The following is a 20,217-nucleotide window of genomic DNA, read 5'->3' as shown; positions in this document are numbered from 1 at the left end:
TTAACACTTGTACATGTGCTCTTCAGACAGTAGAGGTCAGTCTTAAAGAGAATGTGTTATTTACCATATCAACAGGCTTTCTTTGTAGAGCGCTTCAGAACTATACAAATTTCTATGTGTCTACTGAAGCGTATTCCTTTGCATGGAATTATATTTATTTAGTATGGTAAAACAATTCTCATTTGAAATCGGTAGTCTGGGCCATGTTTATACTGCATGCATCAAGAACTCCCGATTTATGAGTAATAGTGCATTTCAATAAAAAAATAAAAAATAAAATAAAAAACATCAGACACCAGTAACGGGGAGGTTGAAAGAACATCTACACTTCAGCTCCCTCTAACTCTCTAACCTACAATTTACTAATGTTTAGAGTAAAAAGACCAAAAAAGTTGCAGAAACTCTAAGAGAATCAGATGGCATTTTAACCAGTTTAATTGACCCTGATTACATTTTAATTACAATTCTGAAAAAAGAACTCAAAAATGAATAAAAGGAAGAATTCAAATGTTACATCATGGTATTAAAACCTGTTATTATGAGTTATGAAACCACAGATATAAATTTCGGGAAAGAAAGTGGTAGAGATAGACGTATACACAATAAAACAATACACAATATATCTTTTAAAATCATACAATCCCCAAATGGAAAAAAATTAAAATAATAATAATTACAAGAGAAATAAATCAGTAACACTACAAAATAACAATTACATGACATGACTTGAGTTCAAATCATAAGCCAGATCCTCCCTCAAATGCCCGTCCTCCACCCTATATTCTCCACAACAAACACCCATTTTAAAGTTACAGTTTTACATTAATTTACAAATTTTAAAATGTTACACTAAACACACTGTTGGGTTGCTCAGTGGGAAGGCAGAGTGGGGCATTCTTCAAAGGATCTTTTACAGTAATGTATACATTATAATGTTATAAAGACTACAATGTGAGAAGAAAAATTAAACAAAAATAATAATGATAATAACTAATAATAATTATGATGAACAGCAACGCTGACATCAGAAAGAAGATAAACAGAAGCAGGTTGGGAGAAAAAAACATAACTCGACAAAACATAATTTGACTTGTTATCGTCCTGGAATAACCAATGAGAGCAGCCTAAGGAATTAAACAAATATCTCCCCTCCTAAAGAGAAGGGTACACGCACTTTGTGCCCAAGCATATATAGACATATAAACACCCCATCTCAAAATTTAACTCCACCTCTTATATTATGAGGTATGCCAGGGCATTAAACAAGTGCATCTTAAAGGCATAGTTCACCCTCCTGTTGTTCCAGACCCATGACTTTCTTTCTTACGTGTTACTCGTGAGTAAAAGATGATAGAATTTTCATCTTGAGTGAACTATCCCTTTAAGTAAAGGCTTGTTTCATCCAAAAATCTGTGAAGTAGGAGGTGAACATCTTGAGCATAATCAATTCTGGTTGAAGAGGGGTAGTAAGGCAGCTAGAAAGAGTCAAAAACTTTGAGGAGGTCGACACTGTTGCCAGTTCTGTTAACGATAAACAGTGCAATTCTGTCCAATGCCACTTCACTGGTACCTCTCATCCAGTTTGGTGCTCAACTTTGTCCTCCACGGGGCTTTAGTGCACACATGTTTATGAGGTTCATGATGCAAGATTTCAAACGAATTAAAGCCTTGGGTGTGGACTGGCATACAAGCCTCTGTCAGAAACACACAAACACTCTCTCTCTCTCTCTCTCTCACACACACACACACACACACACACACCAGTTATGGCAGTAGGAACAGGATGTTAAGGAGGTGCATGCTGCTTCAAGAACCGAATGTGCCACATCATCCGTGGTGCAAAGCTCTCGTGCTTCGTTAGAGTTTCGTGTACAACTTTGTCTTTCACTCCTCTATTCTACATGTTATTAACTGGTTAAAAAAAGCAACAATTTCCTTCCTTACCAAAATGGCAACATTATCCATGAGGAGAAGAATCAACCTTCCCCTTGAAACGAAATGTTACAAAACGCCCTGAATATATTTAATGCTGTGCTTTTAACAGCTGTTGTTTACAGTGTTTAACACATATTATATAAAGAGTGTATACTGTCCTTTTTTTTTTTTTTTTTTTTTTTAGATTTGAGTTTTTCCTTTAACCTTTTTAGACATGCTAGTAAAACAAGGCATACGAGGCAGAGTTTGTGTATCATTAGCCCCTTTCACACATGCAAAAAGGTAAAATACAGGAAAATTGTTGGTTTGCCTTTACTGGTAAATGTAACAAATGTGCTGTACACACATACCATCAGTATGCATATTTATGATACAACTTTTCATTAAGAGAAATTGCCAGAGCAAAATATACCAGTATTTTAAAAAAGGTTGTGTTCAGAGTTCACACGTGACCTCTAAACTGAAAAAATACTGTACATTTTCTGGAAAAGGCTGTATGTGTGAAAGGGGCTAGTTTATGTGTGTGATAGAGCGACTTCTGGCCAAACGTCTTCTACTATCCTTTTATACTTAAATTGGCATTTAAAATGTTTATTTAAGGGATTTGAACCTCTTTCTATCTATGAATGCCAACTATGATTTCACTTCCCCACACAATAAGACCGCATAGTGGTCCAGGGCAAGATTTGCTGTTGTAATATGGCTAAGATCACGTCCACACTAATCTGTTTTTGTTTGAAAACTCTAGTTTTCCAAAATATGAGAGTTCTCGAAATGCTCAATTTTCGATGAAGAAAAATGGCATTCTAGCGTGGATGAGAGGCGTAAATGTAGTGAAATGAATTTGTTTACAAATTAAAACTTATTAGTGTGGACATGGCCTAAATGACTTGACATTAATCAGGACCCCGAATCAGCACTTGGTTCTCAAGGGTAAAAACAAAAAATATTCTTAAAGCATCCTCAAGCAGTTATGGTTAAATATTGGGTCCTGGTGAAACTAGTATAACTGTACATGCTTTGTGTGTGTGTGTGTGAAAGAGAGAGAGATGCTGGTTTAGTACACACTAAAGGACTGACTAGACAAGGGAATCTTGTGACTAAGGAACTAGCTGTTTAAGAGATTTGAGGGTATGGTCTCCGAACTGTGTGTTATGCCCGAGTCATTTCATCCAAAAAGTCAACACCCCAACGGAGTGAAAATGATTCAGGTATGGACCCAGAAAAAAGTACGAATGAAAGAGCACACAATTTGAGAGATTGTTTTAAGGTTTACATAGTTTGGATAGAGCTGGTTTGGATGGAAAAGAGAGGATGGAGATATCCTGAGAATGTACACACAGCTAGATTTCCATAAACACATGCATTCATTCACACTTAGCAATCAAATGCACATTTTCTGCACAAATGCTCAGTTGTGACACACAGTTTCAACAATCTGTTCAGGCTTCATACAGGGAACAAGGGATTATCTGTGTGTGTATGTATGTGTGTGTGTGTGTGTGTGTGTGTGTGTGTATGTGTGTTGGGGGGAGTTTGTCCCTGAGGGTTCTGACTTCTGACCAGGCTGGTTTTAGAGCAGTGTCTGTTTGTGACTCTCTGTGCATTTGTTTACCACCACATCATATGCAGATTGATCATAGTCTGTCACTGAGGGACAAATGCTGGGAAATGCTGGAAACGAAGATCAAACCCCCTCAAATCAGACTAGTCAACCCACTAGTGTCCTCCCAATGTCTATCACAAAAGAAATTTTCTCTGTTTGTGGGGTTTTGAGGGATAGTTCACAGGCACTTTGCAAAATAAAATTGTCATTTAAAAATATACAATATTCTCTAGTGCCAAAAGTCAAAGTTCATGACTCCTGAGGGTCGCTGCGGCACATGGGTGAACTCATTCCTCATCATGGCCACACCGAGATGCACTAGAACATGTGTTGGCAAGCCACTCAGCAAAAGTTGTGATGCACACACACGTGAGGGTGGCAGAGGAGGGAGAGGAGTGTGGGGAACTGGGATTAGATTAATCAAGGATTAGTTAGTCTAAGTGTGCAGCAAGTTTAAAGGGATAGTTCAACCAAAAATTATAATTCTGTCTCCATTTTCTCACCCTTATGTCACTCAGTCACTTAAATTGTATAGGAAAAAGTTGCATTGAAAGTGAAAGGCTGTCATTCTGCCAAACATCTTTTCTGTTTCACGGAAGAAAGTCATACCAGTTTGGAACTTCATTAGGGTGAGTAAATGATGTCAGAATTTTCATTTTTGAGTAAAGTATTAGCAGTCATTGATCTCTAAAGAGTCACATGTGAGTGTGGGTCCATCAGCAGTTGTAAAGAGTGTTGTGTATCAGCAGTCATGTAAATGTGTTGACGCGCTTGTGTATCAGCAGTCCTTGTTCTCCAGTGACAGCTGTGCCGTGGCTCGGTGCAGGTCAGCACTAACTCTGTGATGAGCAAGAGGAGGTGGGCTTTCTGCCTCTCCACTCCCACTTCCACTCTCCTCCACCTCTCCGTTCCTCTCTCTCCTCCTCTCTTCTCCTCTCACCTTCTTATCCTCTGCTTCTTCCATGTGCTGGTCCTGGTCCCAGCGCCGTTTGAACCGGAGCTTCAGTGGGATACATTGGGAGTGTGTTTGCGGCAATTCACCAGACGGTAACTGCATGTCTGTAGGCTCTACAGGTTCGCTCTTCACAACAGTGTTACCCCGGCAACCATCACCTGAGGATGAGGTGGGAGAGATGAAGAAGGGCAGAGGGGCGGGGGCTTTGAACACCTCCTCCTCTAAGTCCTCATCTGGGTGGAGAGGGGCATCAGTGCCGTTGGGCTGATGGTGCTTTTGGTTGTGAGGATAGTGATGGTGGTGATGATGGTGTTTATTATAGTGAGAGGGGAAAACGTCACACTCTTCATATCTCTCATCAGCTTCTTCATCACTTATGTCAGTCACTTCGACTTCCTCTTCTGATTCAATGTCAGATATGGGCTCAACCTATTAAGAGAGAGAGAGCAGTTGTAGTGTCAAAACAGGGTCATGGTGGTTGATTTATACATGCTTTATGGCACATTTAAGTTTAAAGGCTTGTCAACACCAGGTCTGATGCGACTAAACAACAAAAGTTAAATATTCACCAATTTCTTTGCCAAAACTATTTACACACAGACTGACGACATTTTGTTTGGATACCCCAAATGGATGGTTCACCCAAAATGTTAAGTTCTGTCATCATTTACTCACCCTCATCTAATTTTAAACCCGTGGAACACAGAAGGAGATTTTAGTCACCATTCGCTTTCATTGTATGGATAAAAGAAACAATGAATTTGAATACTGACATCTCCTTGAGTGTTCCACGAAGAAAGGAATTTATACGGGTTTGGAACAACATGAGAGTGAGTAAAGTACAGATTTATTTTCATTTTTTGGTAACTATCCCTTTAATGAGTTCTTCTGCATTGTTGGACCTAGCCTCCAAATACAAAAAAAATGAGATTAATGAGGTTCAATATTTCAGACTTGTGTCAAGGAGTTTACAGAGATGCATTATTTCATTTTCAAATCTTGTTGTGCATGTTTTGTTTTTTTAATCAAAATGTTGACCTCAGTGTGAATTTAGCGCAACAGTCTGTTTGCTGAAGTAAAAATCCTATACATTTTTTCCATAGGCAACTAGATTTTAAAGATAACCAAAAAATATTTAAAGACATACCTACCAGAGCTTGGAGGTTGTTAATCGATTGTATATCTACACTCTCAAAATACTTATATATTTGTATGTACAACAACTTATAACTTACAACTTATAACCAATATTGATACATTTTTCCATATTTTCATTTGATTACATAATTCACAATTCTTCTGTAGTTCATTTAGTTCATTCCCTTAATAAAGACATTAAGTACACAGCCTTGTACCTTTGTCTTTTGTGCGATTTTCAAATACAAACTAAAATGAATTCAAAAATAATTTAAATCAAGGTTTGTAATGTTGTGATTCACCTCGGAGCTGATTGGTTTGGTTAATGACTTAGAACTCTTTTATGAAGGATTTTATGAAATCGCTATCAGAAAAATAAATAAATAAATAAAACAGAACAAAGATGGCTGGAAAAGTGGGCGGGCATTGTTGTGCTCTTTAGGCTTTAAAGGGATAGGTCACCCAAAAATGAAAATTCTTTCATGATATACTCACCCTCCTGGCATCTCAGATGTGAATTAATTATTTTCTTTTGCAGAACACAAATGAAGATTTTTAGAAGAATATCTCAGCTCTGAAGGTCCATACAATGCAAGTGAATGGGTGCCAACATTTTGACGCTCCAAAATCCACATAAAGGCAGCATAAAAGTAATCCATAAGACTCCAGTGGTTAAATCCATGTGTTCAGACATGATATGATACGTGTGGGTGAGAAACAGATCAATATTTAATCATTGTTATCATATATTCTCCTCCCTTCCCAGTAGGGGTTGAAATGCACGAAGAATGTGAATCACCAAAAACAGAAAGAGAAAGTGAAGATAAAAGGACTTAAATATTGATCTGTTTCTCAGAAGATTCAGAAGATCTGGATTTAACCACCAGAGTCATCTGGATTATTTTTATGTTGCCTTTATGTGGATTTTGGAGCTTAAAAATTTTGGCCACCATTCACTTGCATGTATGGACCTAAAGAGCTGAAATATTATCTATTATAATCTTCGTTTGTGTTTAGCAGATGAAAGAAAGTCATACACATATGGGATAGCATGAGGGTGAGTTTTCATAAATTATGCATTTTCATTTTTGGGTGAACTAACCCTTTAAGTCCTGTATGAGGGCAAACCATGTAATTCAATGTAATTCATGAATACCTTAATCTTGGGAAGCCCAGTGCTGTTCAGAGAGCCAGTTGAGGAGGAGTTGGACACCAGTCCCGATCCACCAGCTGAGCTAAGGTCACTGCCGAATGACAAGGAGGAGCCCAGTCCTGATGTAGATGTGGAGGACAGTGACCCCTGCCTTCCCTGACTTTCGCGCTGCTTTCGGCCCAGTGGAGGAGGCTGGAGCTTAAACTTGAAGGGTGAATGGTGCTGGTCCTCCCCCAGGTGGTGGTGCATTGGATGAGCGTGAGGCGGGGGGATGCTGGAGTGGTGGCTGTTGAGCACCGAGGGTCTCTCGGCAGGGCCATGATCACAGACCTGGTGCCCAGGCATACCTTTGTCAGGGCGCTGAGGCTGAGGGACGATGATGTTCGGGTAATGGAAGAAGGCACGAGGGCTCAAGTGGTAATTGTAGACGCTCTGAGTGTGAGCCTGCAGGCAGCGTTGCATATCATCTGGGTTGAAGGAGAAGATGGAGCCAGGCATGGGCGACAGAGTAGGGGAGGGGCTGTAGGGCAGGTGAGAGCCTGGGGTCATCGAGAGTGCCGGGGAGAGAGGTGGCGCCAACAGACCTGACCCTCCGGTAAACGGTGATAGAGGCTCGGGATGAACTCTGTGCCTGGCAACCTCTGACACCCGATAACCTCTGTGACCTCCCAGTCCTCCATACATCCTGAACATTGCCTCGTGAGACAAACGAGGATGAACTGCACCTCGAAAGCCTCCTCCTCCTCTCTCTGCCACTCTTTCCGTCACTCTCTCCTCTGTCACTCCTCCATTGCCTTCTTCGATCTCCGAGTTGACAGAAGTCCCATCGCTGCAGTCAGAGACGGACCCACGGGCTATGCGGCGACCCATCCCGCTGAATATCCCGGGACTGCGCAGCTCCTCGCTGCTGGGGGACCGCAGCACCTTAGACACCTGCATGTCTGACGGGGTGGATGGAGGGAACCGGAAATGAGGACCTGTAGGCACTGGTGGAGCACTCTGAGGAACAGCTGCTCCTGCGGAAAGAGAAGCACAGATGGAAGGAGTGTGTTAGCTGTGTTTTGTACTGTGTAAATACAGTAAGCGTATGTGATAGGTGTGTGTGTGCTTGTCTTGTACCTCCAGACCCCATGTCAATAAAAGGGTAGTTGACCAGGACCAGCTTGTTGAAATTAAACTTGTAGGTAAAGCGTTTTCCTTTAGTTTTGTGTAGAATCCTCTTGTTGTAGTAATACCTGCACAGACACACAGAACCCAATAGGGAGCATAGAATTTAAATCAATCCACATTCTGTGAATCTTGACAATAAATTGGGTCTAATTCACTAATAATTGCATAATCATATGCACAGAAAAGGTTCTCACACAAAATTTCAACCAGATTCACACGTGAACAGGTGAGTATGCCTGCAGTTAGTAATTACCATAATACATGCCAAAATAATTTCCATAAAAGGGCTTTATACACAACCTCTCCTTTTAAGCCATTCGTCACTCTTGGCTGACGAATTCATCATTCATTCATTCACTCTTGGCAAACATCCTGAGAGCATTTACAGCAAGATCTTTGAGTAAAGTCTAGTGTTTCAAAAGCACCTGAAACAATAATCAACGTCAACATTAAATGTAATGAAGCCAAGATCATTCAGCATAAAAGCTGCTTTTACTCTGTCAATGTTTCTTTTATCAAATTTTAAGCTAACGGTTCTGTTTAAATTAAATGGCATTTTATGGCAAATTTGACAAAAGTTTCAGTTGGCCTAAATTTCAGTGCATCACTAGTTTAAACACAATAAACAGCTTTTATATAGGTATAGACAACACAAAATGGGCTGTAAACTCTGTAAACCTTTGAATAGGATGATGTGCAGATTGTTATTATTTTGTTTTTAGGATATATGTAAACATTTTTTATGTAACTTCTGAAGGGCAGAACTAATTAATTTTATTTTAAATTTATCTCTTATATTTGTATAAATTACGAGACTACTTATGAGATCTATATACAGTATGTCTCTCTCTCTCTCTCTCTCTCTCTCTCTATATATATATATATTAGCTTAACAGTGTTTGTTGAAATATTTAAGTGCAAATTTATGGATGAATCATGATTTCTGCATTAAAACATTCACACATAAGTTTTACGTAAAAATGTGTACACACGGTATGAATGAGACCCAGTGAATAGATAATAAGACCCATTCTCAGATAAAAGCGTATAGGAAGGAAAGACACATGGATATGTATGTTTGTTTATATGTGTTTGTAAACTTGTCTGGATGGCTCTGGTCACTCTGGTGCCTGTTTATATAACACTATAACCCACCGATAAATTCTTCTTTCTTTATCCCCTTATATAATCCCATTCTCTCGCTCTCTCTTCCTATCTATACATTAACCTTTGTCCTTCCCTAGCGCTTTACATAACATCTCTCTCTTTTCCTCACAACCCTCCATCCATTTATGTAACTCCATTAACACTGCATCTTCCTTGCAGATCTACACAAGAGGGTGTATGTGTGTTCAAATTCCCATTGACAGCATCTTTCATAACTCACAAGCCACAGTTCATTTGAATGGCATGTTTTGGAGAAGACGCTGACACAGAGCTTTTCAAATGCATAGAGGATATATTTACTTACTCTGCACTGTGTGTGTTTAGAGTTCAGACAGTCTTGTCTGAAGGAGATTAAGTCGAGACAGACAGATACAGACTTGTGGTCAGACTGAGACATGTGCTTGTATAAATGCATTTGAATTGTGGTCAGGATAATTTGAGGATGTTCAAACAGGGTTTTGTTTTCTTGGGTTCAGACAAGTTTTTACTGCTAAGTATGTATGTGCACGTCAAATGCCGGACAGGAAAAGCGTGTTGCAACAGGCACTACAACATATGCTTCTCGCACCTTAAATACAACTATTAACAAAGACATAGATGTAAGCAGGTAATCAGTGATCATGTGACCCAAGGTAACACTTTGAGCCACACAATGAGATATAAATATACTTGACAGCTGTGGATTAGCATGCCTACCAAATACATCAGCAGCGAGAGCAGTGTTTGCATGGATAGACATCCAACTCACACAATCCACTTACTTCTGCACTGTTTGGCTGGAGGCAATAACCTGAGCTATCTGATGGATCACGGATGAGAACATAGATGAAGGGATGCTCTATTGATGACATCCTGGACTGTGGTGTACAAATCAACAGGTTGAAAAAAATGGGTGCTTATTTTTTACTTCTGGAACATTCCATGAAAAGAGTACAAAATAGGGCCAGAAACTCTTAAAACAAAAATATCTTCATCATTTGATTGATCATTAATTGACGAATTTCTACTACCATGATTAATATACAGTAAGATGTACATAAACATTTCTTTTGAATGAAAATGAGTTTACTGTCTGATTTCCTTTGTAATAGCATGATTTTAGTGCAATCTATAATGAGCCTAATTTACATAGAGAGGAAGCATATATGCGCCTACTTAAAGGTGCAATATGTAAAAATTTTCATGTAATATTCACCTTTTTTTTGCCAATGTGTGAACGGCTTGTAATGCAACTTAAAAAATTTGCCCTTCCTGGACTTCCTAGGTTGCCTTTTAAAGCCTGTAGACTGATTTTCATGCGAAGGGAGTGGGTCGCTTTTGCCGGGAAAATCCAAAGGATGTGACGTTTATGCGCGCTCCCGAGAGCTTTGCCTCAGACAGTAGCTTCTCTTCCGCTATTCAACAGCGTCAACAAACTGCAACACTAGGTAACTTTATCTTAGAGATGGAATCCAGCAAACGTCCAGCTCCCAGCACAACACCGACTCCTACACAAACTCTGAGTAAGCCAAAAAAAAAAAAAAAAATTTTTTACTGAATCCAGTCTGGCTAAGCGGGAACGTGATCGTGGTCAAGCGAAAACTAGAGTGAACATCGACAGGGCATTTGATTCCTGGAGGGACCTTCGTTCGATTTTGGGGATCAAAACCGACCCTGAATTGACATTCTTCTTATTGGACAGGTACAGTGCATCCGGAAAGTATTCACAGCGCTTCACTTTTTCCACATTTTGTTATGTTACAGCCTTATTCCAAAATGGATTAAATTCATTATTTTCCTCAAAATTCTACAAACAATACCCCATAATGACAACGTGAAAGAAGTTTTTTGAAATCTTTGCAAATTTATTAAAAATAAAAAAAGGAAAAGAAAATCAAAAATCACATGTACATAAGTCTTCACAGCCTTTGCTCAATACTTTGTTGAAGCACCTTTGGCACCAATTACAGCCTCAAGTCTTTCTGAGTATGATGCTACAAGCTTGGCACACCTATTTTTGGGCAGTTTCTCCCATTCTTCTTTGCAGGACCTCTCAAGCTCCATCAGATTGGATGGGAGCGTCGGTGCACAGCCATTTTCAGATCTCTCCAGAGATGTTCAATCGGGTTCAAGTCTGGGCTCTGGCTGGGCCACTCAAGGACATTCACAGAGTTGTCCCGGAGCCACTCCTTTGTTATCTTGGCTGTGTGCTTAGAGTCGTTGTCCTGTTGGAAGATGAACCTTCGCCCCAGTCTGAGGTCCAGAGCGCTCTGGAGCAGGTTTTCATCAAGGATGTCTCTTGTACATTGCTGCATTCATCCTTCCCTCGATCCTGACTAATCTCCCAGTTCCTGCCGCTGAAAAACATCCCCGCGGCATGATGCTGCCACCACCATGCTTCACTGTAGGGATGGTATTGGCCAGGTGATGAGTGGTGCCTGGTTTCCTCCAGACATGACACTTGCCATTCAGGCCAAAGAGTTCAATCTTTGTTTCTCATGGTCTGAGAGTCCTTCAGGTGCCTTTTGGCAAACTCCAGGCGGGCTGTCATGTGCCTTTTACTGAGGAGTGGCTTCCGTCTGGCCACTCTACCATACAGGCCTGATTGGTGGAGTGCTGCAGAGATGGTTGTTCTTCTGGAAGGTTCTCCTCTCTCCACAGAGAAATGCTGGAGCTCTGTCAGAGTGACCATCGGGTTCTTGGTCACCTCCCTGACTAAGGCCCTTCTCCCCCGATCGCTCAGTTTGGCCAGGCGGCCAGCTCTAGGAAGAGTCCTGGTGGTTCCAAACTTCTTCCATTATGGATGGAGGCCACTGTGCTCATTGGGACCTTCAATGCTGCAGAAGTTTTTCTGTACCCTTCCCCAGATCTGTGCCTCGATACAATCCTGTCTTGGAGGTCTACAGACAATTCCTTGGACTTCATGGCTTGGTTTGTGCTCTGACATGCACTGTTGACTGTGGGACCTTATATAGACAGGGGTGTGCCTTTCCAAATCATGTCCAATCAACTGAATTTACCACAGGTGGACTCCAATCAAGTTGTAGAAACATCTCAAGGATGATCAGTGGAAACAGGATGCACCTGAGCTCAATTTTGAGTGTCATGGCAAAGGCTGTGAACACTTATGTACATGTGATTTTTTTCATTTTTTATTTTTAATAAATTTGCACAGATTTCAAACAAACTTTTTTCACGTTGTCATTAAGGGGTATTGTTTGTAAAATTTTGAGGAAAATAATGAATTTAATCCATTTTGGAATAAGGCTGTAACATAACAAAATGTGGAAAAAATGAAGCGCTGTGAATACTTTCCGGATGCACTGTAAATTTACATAACTGCAAAGCATGTGAAATATAGTACCATAAGGATTGATCTGTGTGGTTTTAGCTAACTTGATCTTGCCTGCTAATGCTGACGAATTGCAAGCTACCTTGCTTCGTAACTTTCAAATAATTTCAACGATCTTCTCTTTATACTAAAAGTCAGGTTAATGTCAATGTTAATCTGTAATTATTCAGCAAGGTAAACTACAATAATACATTAAATGAATGCTAGACAATGTTCAAGATAATGCAAAAAACTCCATTCATTAGTGTAACGTAACTTGGTTATACAGAAAATATATACAATCTATTATTATAAAACAATAGCGCATCGATATATCAAAATGACAGTTGTGATGGAATCACATCAATACTGAATTATGTCAACATATTTATAATGTACAGTCTATTTTATAAACAACTACTGTCATCATCCACCAAATTTAGCTAACATCTGTTGATAAATCTGGCTAGATAGCTAATGCCAACATAGGCTATCGTATAAATGATCATGCAAAGAAAAATTATTACTTCAAATTACAGTCTCGCATAGTCAGACCTATATCCACACTTTGTTTTAGCCCTGTTCCAGCACTGGCGAGTCAAATATAATATACAGTCTCAAATTTTGTAGTAAAACAATCATAACTCTGTAATTTTAATTATGCTACCTCATCTGTGATCATGATGCCGGTGAATCACGTTCAGTCTTGCTTCCCTATGGAGTCATGCTCGCTCATGTCCCTATACAATGTGTGCGTGATCACGAGCAACAGGCTGCAGTTCACTTAACGGCCACAGGTGTCATTAATTACAAGGGTTTCTGAATCTTACATACTGCACTTTTAAAGGGATAGTTCTTCCAAAAATGAAAATTCTCTCATTTACTCACCCTCATGCCATCCCAAATGTGTATGACTTTCTTTCTTCTGCAGAACATAAATTATGATTTTAGAAGAATATTTCAGCTTTGTAGGTCCATACAATGCAAGTGAATGGGTGCCAAAATTTTTACGCTCCAAAAAGCACATAAAGGCATCATAACAGTAATCCATATGACTCCAGTGTTTTAATCCATATCTTCAGAAGTTATATGATAGGTGTGGGTGAGAAATGGATCGTAGTTAAACTACAAATCCCTCTCCACTGTCCCTCCCTGAGAGCCCCCCAAAAAGGCTAAATAACTGCCCCATTTTTTATTTAAAAAATCCAGGCTGCCTAGCCTTCTACATGACATCTCCTCAAATGCCGCTACCCTGCCCATCTCTGTGTACCACTCCTGAAAGGATGACCTGTCTGCCGATCATAACACTGGCTAGGACCCAATTGTTTATGTACTTATCCCCTATATTAATGACCGCCCCATCACCTAAAATACAGAGTATGGGGCAAAATGAAATTTGTATGCCCAATACGTCACACATAAAACTCTGAACCCTCAACCAAAATTCTTGGATCTTAACACACCACCAAAAACATGGGTTGTGTCCCCATCTTCTGATTGGCATCGCCAGCAGGTGGGTTTGTCTTTAAGACCAAGCCTATACAATCTAGAGGGGGTCCAATAGAATCGATGTAAAATCTTAAATTGAATAAGGCACCCCTTTGCATCTCTAGATGTAGACTTGATGTTTTTTAGAATCCTAGCCCACACTCCTTCCTCCAACACCAAGTTTAAATCTCCAATACCACGTTTAAATCTCTGTCCCCCAGACTCTGAATTAGTAAGGGAGTAATACACTGATGCCTCATGACCTCTTCCAAAAGCATTAATCACCACTCCCAGAGTATCTGCCACTTTAGGGGGGTGTATGCTACTCCCAAAAATAGTACAGAGCAGATGGCGCAGCTGTAAATACCTAAAAAATTGAGACCTGGGAATCCCAAAATGTTGAACCATATTTTCAAAAGATCTCAACACTCCACTCACATATAGGTCACCGAGAGTATTAACCTCCCTCACAATACACTCTGTCCAGCAGAAAGGGGATTTATTAATACATAACTTTGGGTTCAGTCATATGCTCAAAGCAACATTTAAATAAATGTCAGAATTAAACACTCTGGACACTTTTGTCCATACCGTGTGCGAATGCGAGATAATGGGGTGTAACTTAACTTCTCCGGTTAGTTTGATAGAAAGGCTTTGCAATGATGAAATAGGGGCAAGAATTTCCTGTTCAATACAAAACCAGGGAGGGGCTCTTTCAGGTGGAAGCAACCAATGATCCAAATGTTGTAGACCAAATGCATAATAATAAAATAAAATCTTGGGTAGGCCTAACCCACCTTTGTCAATCGGCCTATGTAACTTATTGAAATGTAATCTGGGACGTTTCCCATTCCAAATGAGGGACTTCGCTATGCTATCAAATTGCTTGAAATAAGATAGGGGGACATCTATAGGGAGAGATTGTAGCAGGTAGTTGAATTTTTTTATACAATTCATTTTAATAACATTAACCTTCCCAAACATCGATAAATGTAATGAAGCCCACCTGCCCACATTGCTCGAACACCTTTTTATTAAAGGGTCAAAAGCGAGCGAGTGTTGGCATTCAGCCTCGACCAGCGCTGCTTCTGCGTGGGCGTGGCCCAGACAGAACACACAGCTCATGTGGCCGTCAGACGTGGGAACAAGTTTCCCACATCTGCACTTGTGCGATGGCATCTTGAAAAAGACGGTCCAGTCAGCGCAAGTGTGGAAATATTTAACTCTTTTAGCTCACCAGAGCACGGCAGGGAAGCGCCGTCCACTGCAGATAAGTGCGATTCAACGGTGAAATCCAGGAGTGAAGGAGATAAATTCTGACTGATGGTGTTATGCCGCCCGCTTATATAGCAAGCTGAGCGCTGCGCTCTCAATGTCATTGGCTGAGCAGACGAGAATGCCATTGGCTCAATTCAGTTGCATCTGAATTGGCGTGATCCAATAGGAGTTCAGAAATCGGAGAAAAGGAGTTTTTCCCATAAGCGTCAGCGACGCGATGTAAGTGACCAAATTGAAAGGGAACCTGAACATCCTCCAGAACCAAACAAACAGAAAAAAGAAAAATGTGTGCATTAACCCTGTGCACGACAGCGACAACTGGCGTCCATCCCTCCAAACTCAAACAGTCCATGCATGCCTACGAGAACCCCCGCGACAACTTTGCCGTTGGTTTACTCAAGTCCGGTGTTTCTATACATATTTTGTGAGGCATAATTACACGGCAAAAGATAATCTATAAAACATACTCCAGCCAATAGGTGGAATAAACACAAAGAGCATGTAGATTCATCCATAAAACTGTCCTGAAGGTGTTTTACTCTACAAAATAAACTCCAGGCGCTAGGCGGAACCAGCACAAAAAAAGTGCTCAGTTTCCTCAAACAGTAAAATGAATGTTCAGTGAGCCAGTCCACTTGGCTACAACGTGAGTACCACAAGATGACATACTCACTCCATTGACTTTATGAAGGACATCGCCTGCTGTGGGCATGTGAATGTTTTACGGCCATCCTTAGCATCTACTTTCAATTTGGCCGGGAATATCAGTGCAAAAGCAAACTTCCGTTGATGTAAAAGTTTCTTGCATTCCTTGAATCGATCACGTTTATCTCTTGTTGAATTCACAAAGTCTGGGAAAAAGAAAATGCTGTGGTTTTTCCAAGAAAGCCTTCCTTTACTCCTTGCCTCGCGTAACACAAGATCTTTATCGGATGATCTCAGAAATTTGGCCAAAATTGATCGGGGCCTGCCTCCCTCCGCAGATCGCTGAGCAGAAACCCTGTGAGCTCGCTCGATTTCCAGCTTATGGCCTGCTATGTTGAGCAGATTCGGAAGGAGCCCATCCAGGAATTTCACCATATCCTGTCCCTCTTCGCCCTCAGGAATTCCGACGATACAGACGTTATTCCGCCGGCTATGGTTCTCCATGTCCTCAAACTTCTCCCAGACATGCTCCAAATCCACCTTGGTCACTAGCGAATTATCAGATAATTCCCTCTCCTATGACTCCAGATAATCGATCCGTTTCTCGATATCCCCCACTCTTGTAACCACCTCCGTGAACTTCGCCTCCATGGCAGTGATCGATCGACATATCACAGCAAGATCCTCCAAGTCAGCAACGACCTTTGTCAGCATTGCCTACATGTTCAGCATCTCTCACCGCATTTCCCGCACCTCCCCAACTAAGACGACTCCCAGGCCCACGGCCTGCTCGGGGGTATAAGCTTGAGCACGTAAGTGTCTTTTGATGTCTCCAGAGCCCGATGATTTTGAATTCTTTGACATATTGTCCTCCTAGAATAGTATGGAAAAAAGTGTATCGAATCTTATGTCATTAAAAGTGTTAAAACTAGCAAAGTGCGCAGAGCTCGCCGTTCAAATGTCCGATCCTCTTATGGCGTCACGTGACTCCCCGTGATTTTTGGAGCTTAAACATTTTGGCACCCATTCACTTGCATTGTATGGACCAAAACAGTTGAGACATTCTTCTAAAAATCTTCATTTGAGTTCAGCAGATGAAAGAAAGTCATACACATCTGGGATGGCATAAGTGTGAGTAAATGAAGAGAGAATTTTCATTTTTTGGGTGAACTATTCCTTTAACTAGATTGCGGATGGTTAGTGAATAAGACGCAGGTTTTGCGTTGAAATACCACTAACAAAAATGACGCAATTGTTTATAGAAAAGTTGTTGTTTTTTTACAACATATGGTGAGTGAAAGGAGGTGCTTCACATTCAGAAAATCAGTTTAATAGATTATGTCAAAATTATAATATTTTAAATTGTTGGGAACAGTTGAGAATGTGCCTTCTGTGAATGTCAGAGACGGCTGGCTCTTAGAAAAAGATGCACTGTGATACAAGGTCACTAGATGTGCTTTCTGAATAGCATCAGGCTGGTTTCTCAGGCACAGGTTAAACCTTTTTGAACTACATTGTCCTTTTGATGGTAAAAACCAGTGTATAATTACATATGTGGCAGCTAGGGCATTTCAGAACAAAACTGACACTTCTACATTCTGCACTTTTCTGAGGGAAAATCTTGAATAAAAACTGTGAGTGAGTGCCTGCATAATTGTTCCTTTTCCGAAGCAAAAGTGAATATTTAATTGGTCAAAAAAGTTATTTTGCTCAATGAGAAATCATTATACCCCCCTCCCCCCCACCACCACCACCACACACACACACACACACATACACACACACACACACACACACACACACACACACACACACACACACAAACGACTGTGTGCACACCCACACGCTCAAGCACACTTTAAAGAGCATTTGAACTGACTTCAAAGTAGAAGAAAGGATTCTTTGAGCATCTGCATCGAGTGGCAATGACCCTCCTTCTGTCACACTCACATACACATCTGTGTATGAACTGTGAACATACCCATAAATGTACACACAGGGTGGTCTAACAGATTCGAAGAGTCCTGACCAACATTTTCAGAGGTTAGGAGATGAAATGACTAAATTGTAACAGACACAAGTAGAAGCACACATTCCAGTTTGTGACTAAATTATTTTAGGTTATTTCCAGGAAACAATCAGATTTTACCGAGTTAGGATTTGGATTAAACGGCAGATTATTAAAAGCTCCCTGAGAAAATATTCAACTGATGGCAATATAGGAGCTAAACAAACACTGCAGTGATTCCTGGTATTCACAAATCAGGTCTGAACAACCCGATTTATAAAAGAGATAGAATGAGGAAGAGAAAGAGAGGGAGGATTATCATTCAGAAAAAAATGCTGAAGAGGTACATAGTGCTGGTGTTTGTGTGTGAGTCTCTGAGAATATTTGTAGGACTATATGAGGGACACATTTTTTAAATGAACAAAAATGTCTCAATAAATTCAAACAAATTTCTGAAAATATACTCATAAAATTCTGAAAATATCCTCACAAATGTCTGAAAAAATAAAAAAATAATCAAAACTGTCTGAAAATATCCTTAGTATTTAAAAATAATAATAATAATAATAATATAAACTCAAAACTGTCTGAAAATCATCCTCATCATTACTACCTGGAAATATCCTCAATAATATCTAAAAATAACATCAAAACAGTTTGAAAATATCCTCACAAATGTCACAAAATTTCCTCACATTTTACTGAAATATCGTCACAAATGTCCAAAAATAACATCAAAATTGTCTGAAAATATTCATACAATTTTTGAAAATATCATCATAAATTTCTGGAAATATCCACAGAATGGTCTAAAAATATCCTCACAAATGTCTGAAAATATTCTTACAAATTTCTAAAAATTATCCAAACAAATGTCTGAAAATATCTTCAAGAATTTCTGAAAATATAATCACGAATTTCTGAAAATATCCTCACAAATTTCTAAAGAATATCCAAACAAATATCTGAAAATATCATCAAAACTGTCTGAAAATACCCCCCACCCCCCCCCCAGAAGGGCATAGAGTGAAGTAATGGGGTGGGGTGCAAGTGCGCCTAGGGCGGATGGCAACCGGACAGTGAAATCCATTCCATCCATAAACTCTATTGAGATAAACATCATGTTTTGTATGCTGCGTGTTAGCGCGTGTCATTGTCGCACGCGCGCGCGCTTGTGTGTGTGTGTGTGTGTGTGTGTGTGTATCTCCACCCACTGAGCTAATAAAGAGCTCATTCTGTCCCTGACAATAAGACACAAGACTGCCCTCAAATACACACACACACGCACATGTCATCATCCACCTACAAAGAGAGCTGTTGTAGGACAAGGCCACTGACCCACTCTTTCCACAAGTACACATGCACAAAACACACACACACACACACACACACACACAAACACACACACACACACACGCACACCATGCAATCAATCTTAATCAAATCTCCAAAGAGTGAATAAGGAATCACAGCCAAGCAGATCACAGACACACTTAAAATGATGGCGGATAACAGAGATGCCATTTGACTTTCTGTTAGTACTAGAGGTTGGGGCAATTGATATTTTAAAGTATTGTATACTATTGTATCACCGGGACCCTGTACATTCAGAACAAAAGGGGAAAGATAGTTTGAGGGAGGAAAAATAGGGCACTTGATGCCTTCTAATTGATCACATTATTAAATTGGCACCAAGGTGGGTTTGCAAAGGAAAAAATATTAACATCACTGTGGATTAAAAAAAAAAAAAAGGCCTTTAGTGAGTTCTGTAGTTGAGCTTGTCCCAGTATGGGACAGTTTTGATGAATGTGGGATGTGATTTGGTAAGAGAGGGAATGTTAAGCTGGGTGTCCGTTGTGTGCTGAGCCAGACGGGAAATGTGGAATATTTCTGTTCTGATGTCCTATGGAACATCACCAGCAGACAATAGAATTCCATTTTTGTGGAATTTCCACATGCGTGTGTGGCAGGAAAGTGATGAGCCGAAGTCCCAGCGGGCCGTCCACAGGAGAACATTATTTTTAACAACACCCTAACTCTGCCAACATCAAGTCAAATTCCAGTCAGGATTAGAGCATTAGTCCAGATTTCAATACATGCCATAGAGTGGCCAAGAAATGTCTGAAAAGAAGCATTTGTCCTGGAATAATGGGATGTCAGAAGCATGCAGGGTTGAATGTGAAAGCCCTGTTATGAGTTCTGAAGTGTCAGATTTAAGGTATGAATCAGATGGAATAGAGTGTGGGATTGAGGGGTAGGGAGGCGGTGTAGATGTGGAGGAATGGTGATGAGTCACTGACATCATGAAAGAGAATGGAGGAGAGAAGAGGAGGCAATAAGACAGAAGGGAAAGGAAAGAACGAAA

The 20,217-nt window shown here is 40.2% G+C and overlaps 1 protein-coding gene across 1 annotated transcript in view; it reads right to left on the bottom strand.

Moving 5' to 3' along the window:
* Positions 1-417: 417 nt before the first annotated feature.
* Positions 418-20,217, bottom strand: part of LOC127452570 (ETS domain-containing transcription factor ERF-like) — an 88,224-nt gene continuing 68,424 nt past the window's right edge. The window contains exons 3-5 of the mRNA XM_051718128.1: positions 7,906-8,021; positions 6,790-7,802; positions 418-4,925 (exon numbers count right to left, since the gene is read on the bottom strand). Of these exons, the coding sequence (XP_051574088.1) occupies positions 4,320-4,925; positions 6,790-7,802; positions 7,906-8,021 (1,735 nt within the window). The 3' untranslated portion in view covers positions 418-4,319. The remainder of the gene's footprint in view (positions 4,926-6,789; positions 7,803-7,905; positions 8,022-20,217) is intronic.

The sequence above is a fragment of the Myxocyprinus asiaticus genome, chromosome 15 (genome assembly GCF_019703515.2).
Source record: "Myxocyprinus asiaticus isolate MX2 ecotype Aquarium Trade chromosome 15, UBuf_Myxa_2, whole genome shotgun sequence".
NCBI lineage: Eukaryota > Metazoa > Chordata > Actinopteri > Cypriniformes > Catostomidae > Myxocyprinus > Myxocyprinus asiaticus.
This window is presented reverse-complemented; position numbering and strand designations above follow the sequence as displayed.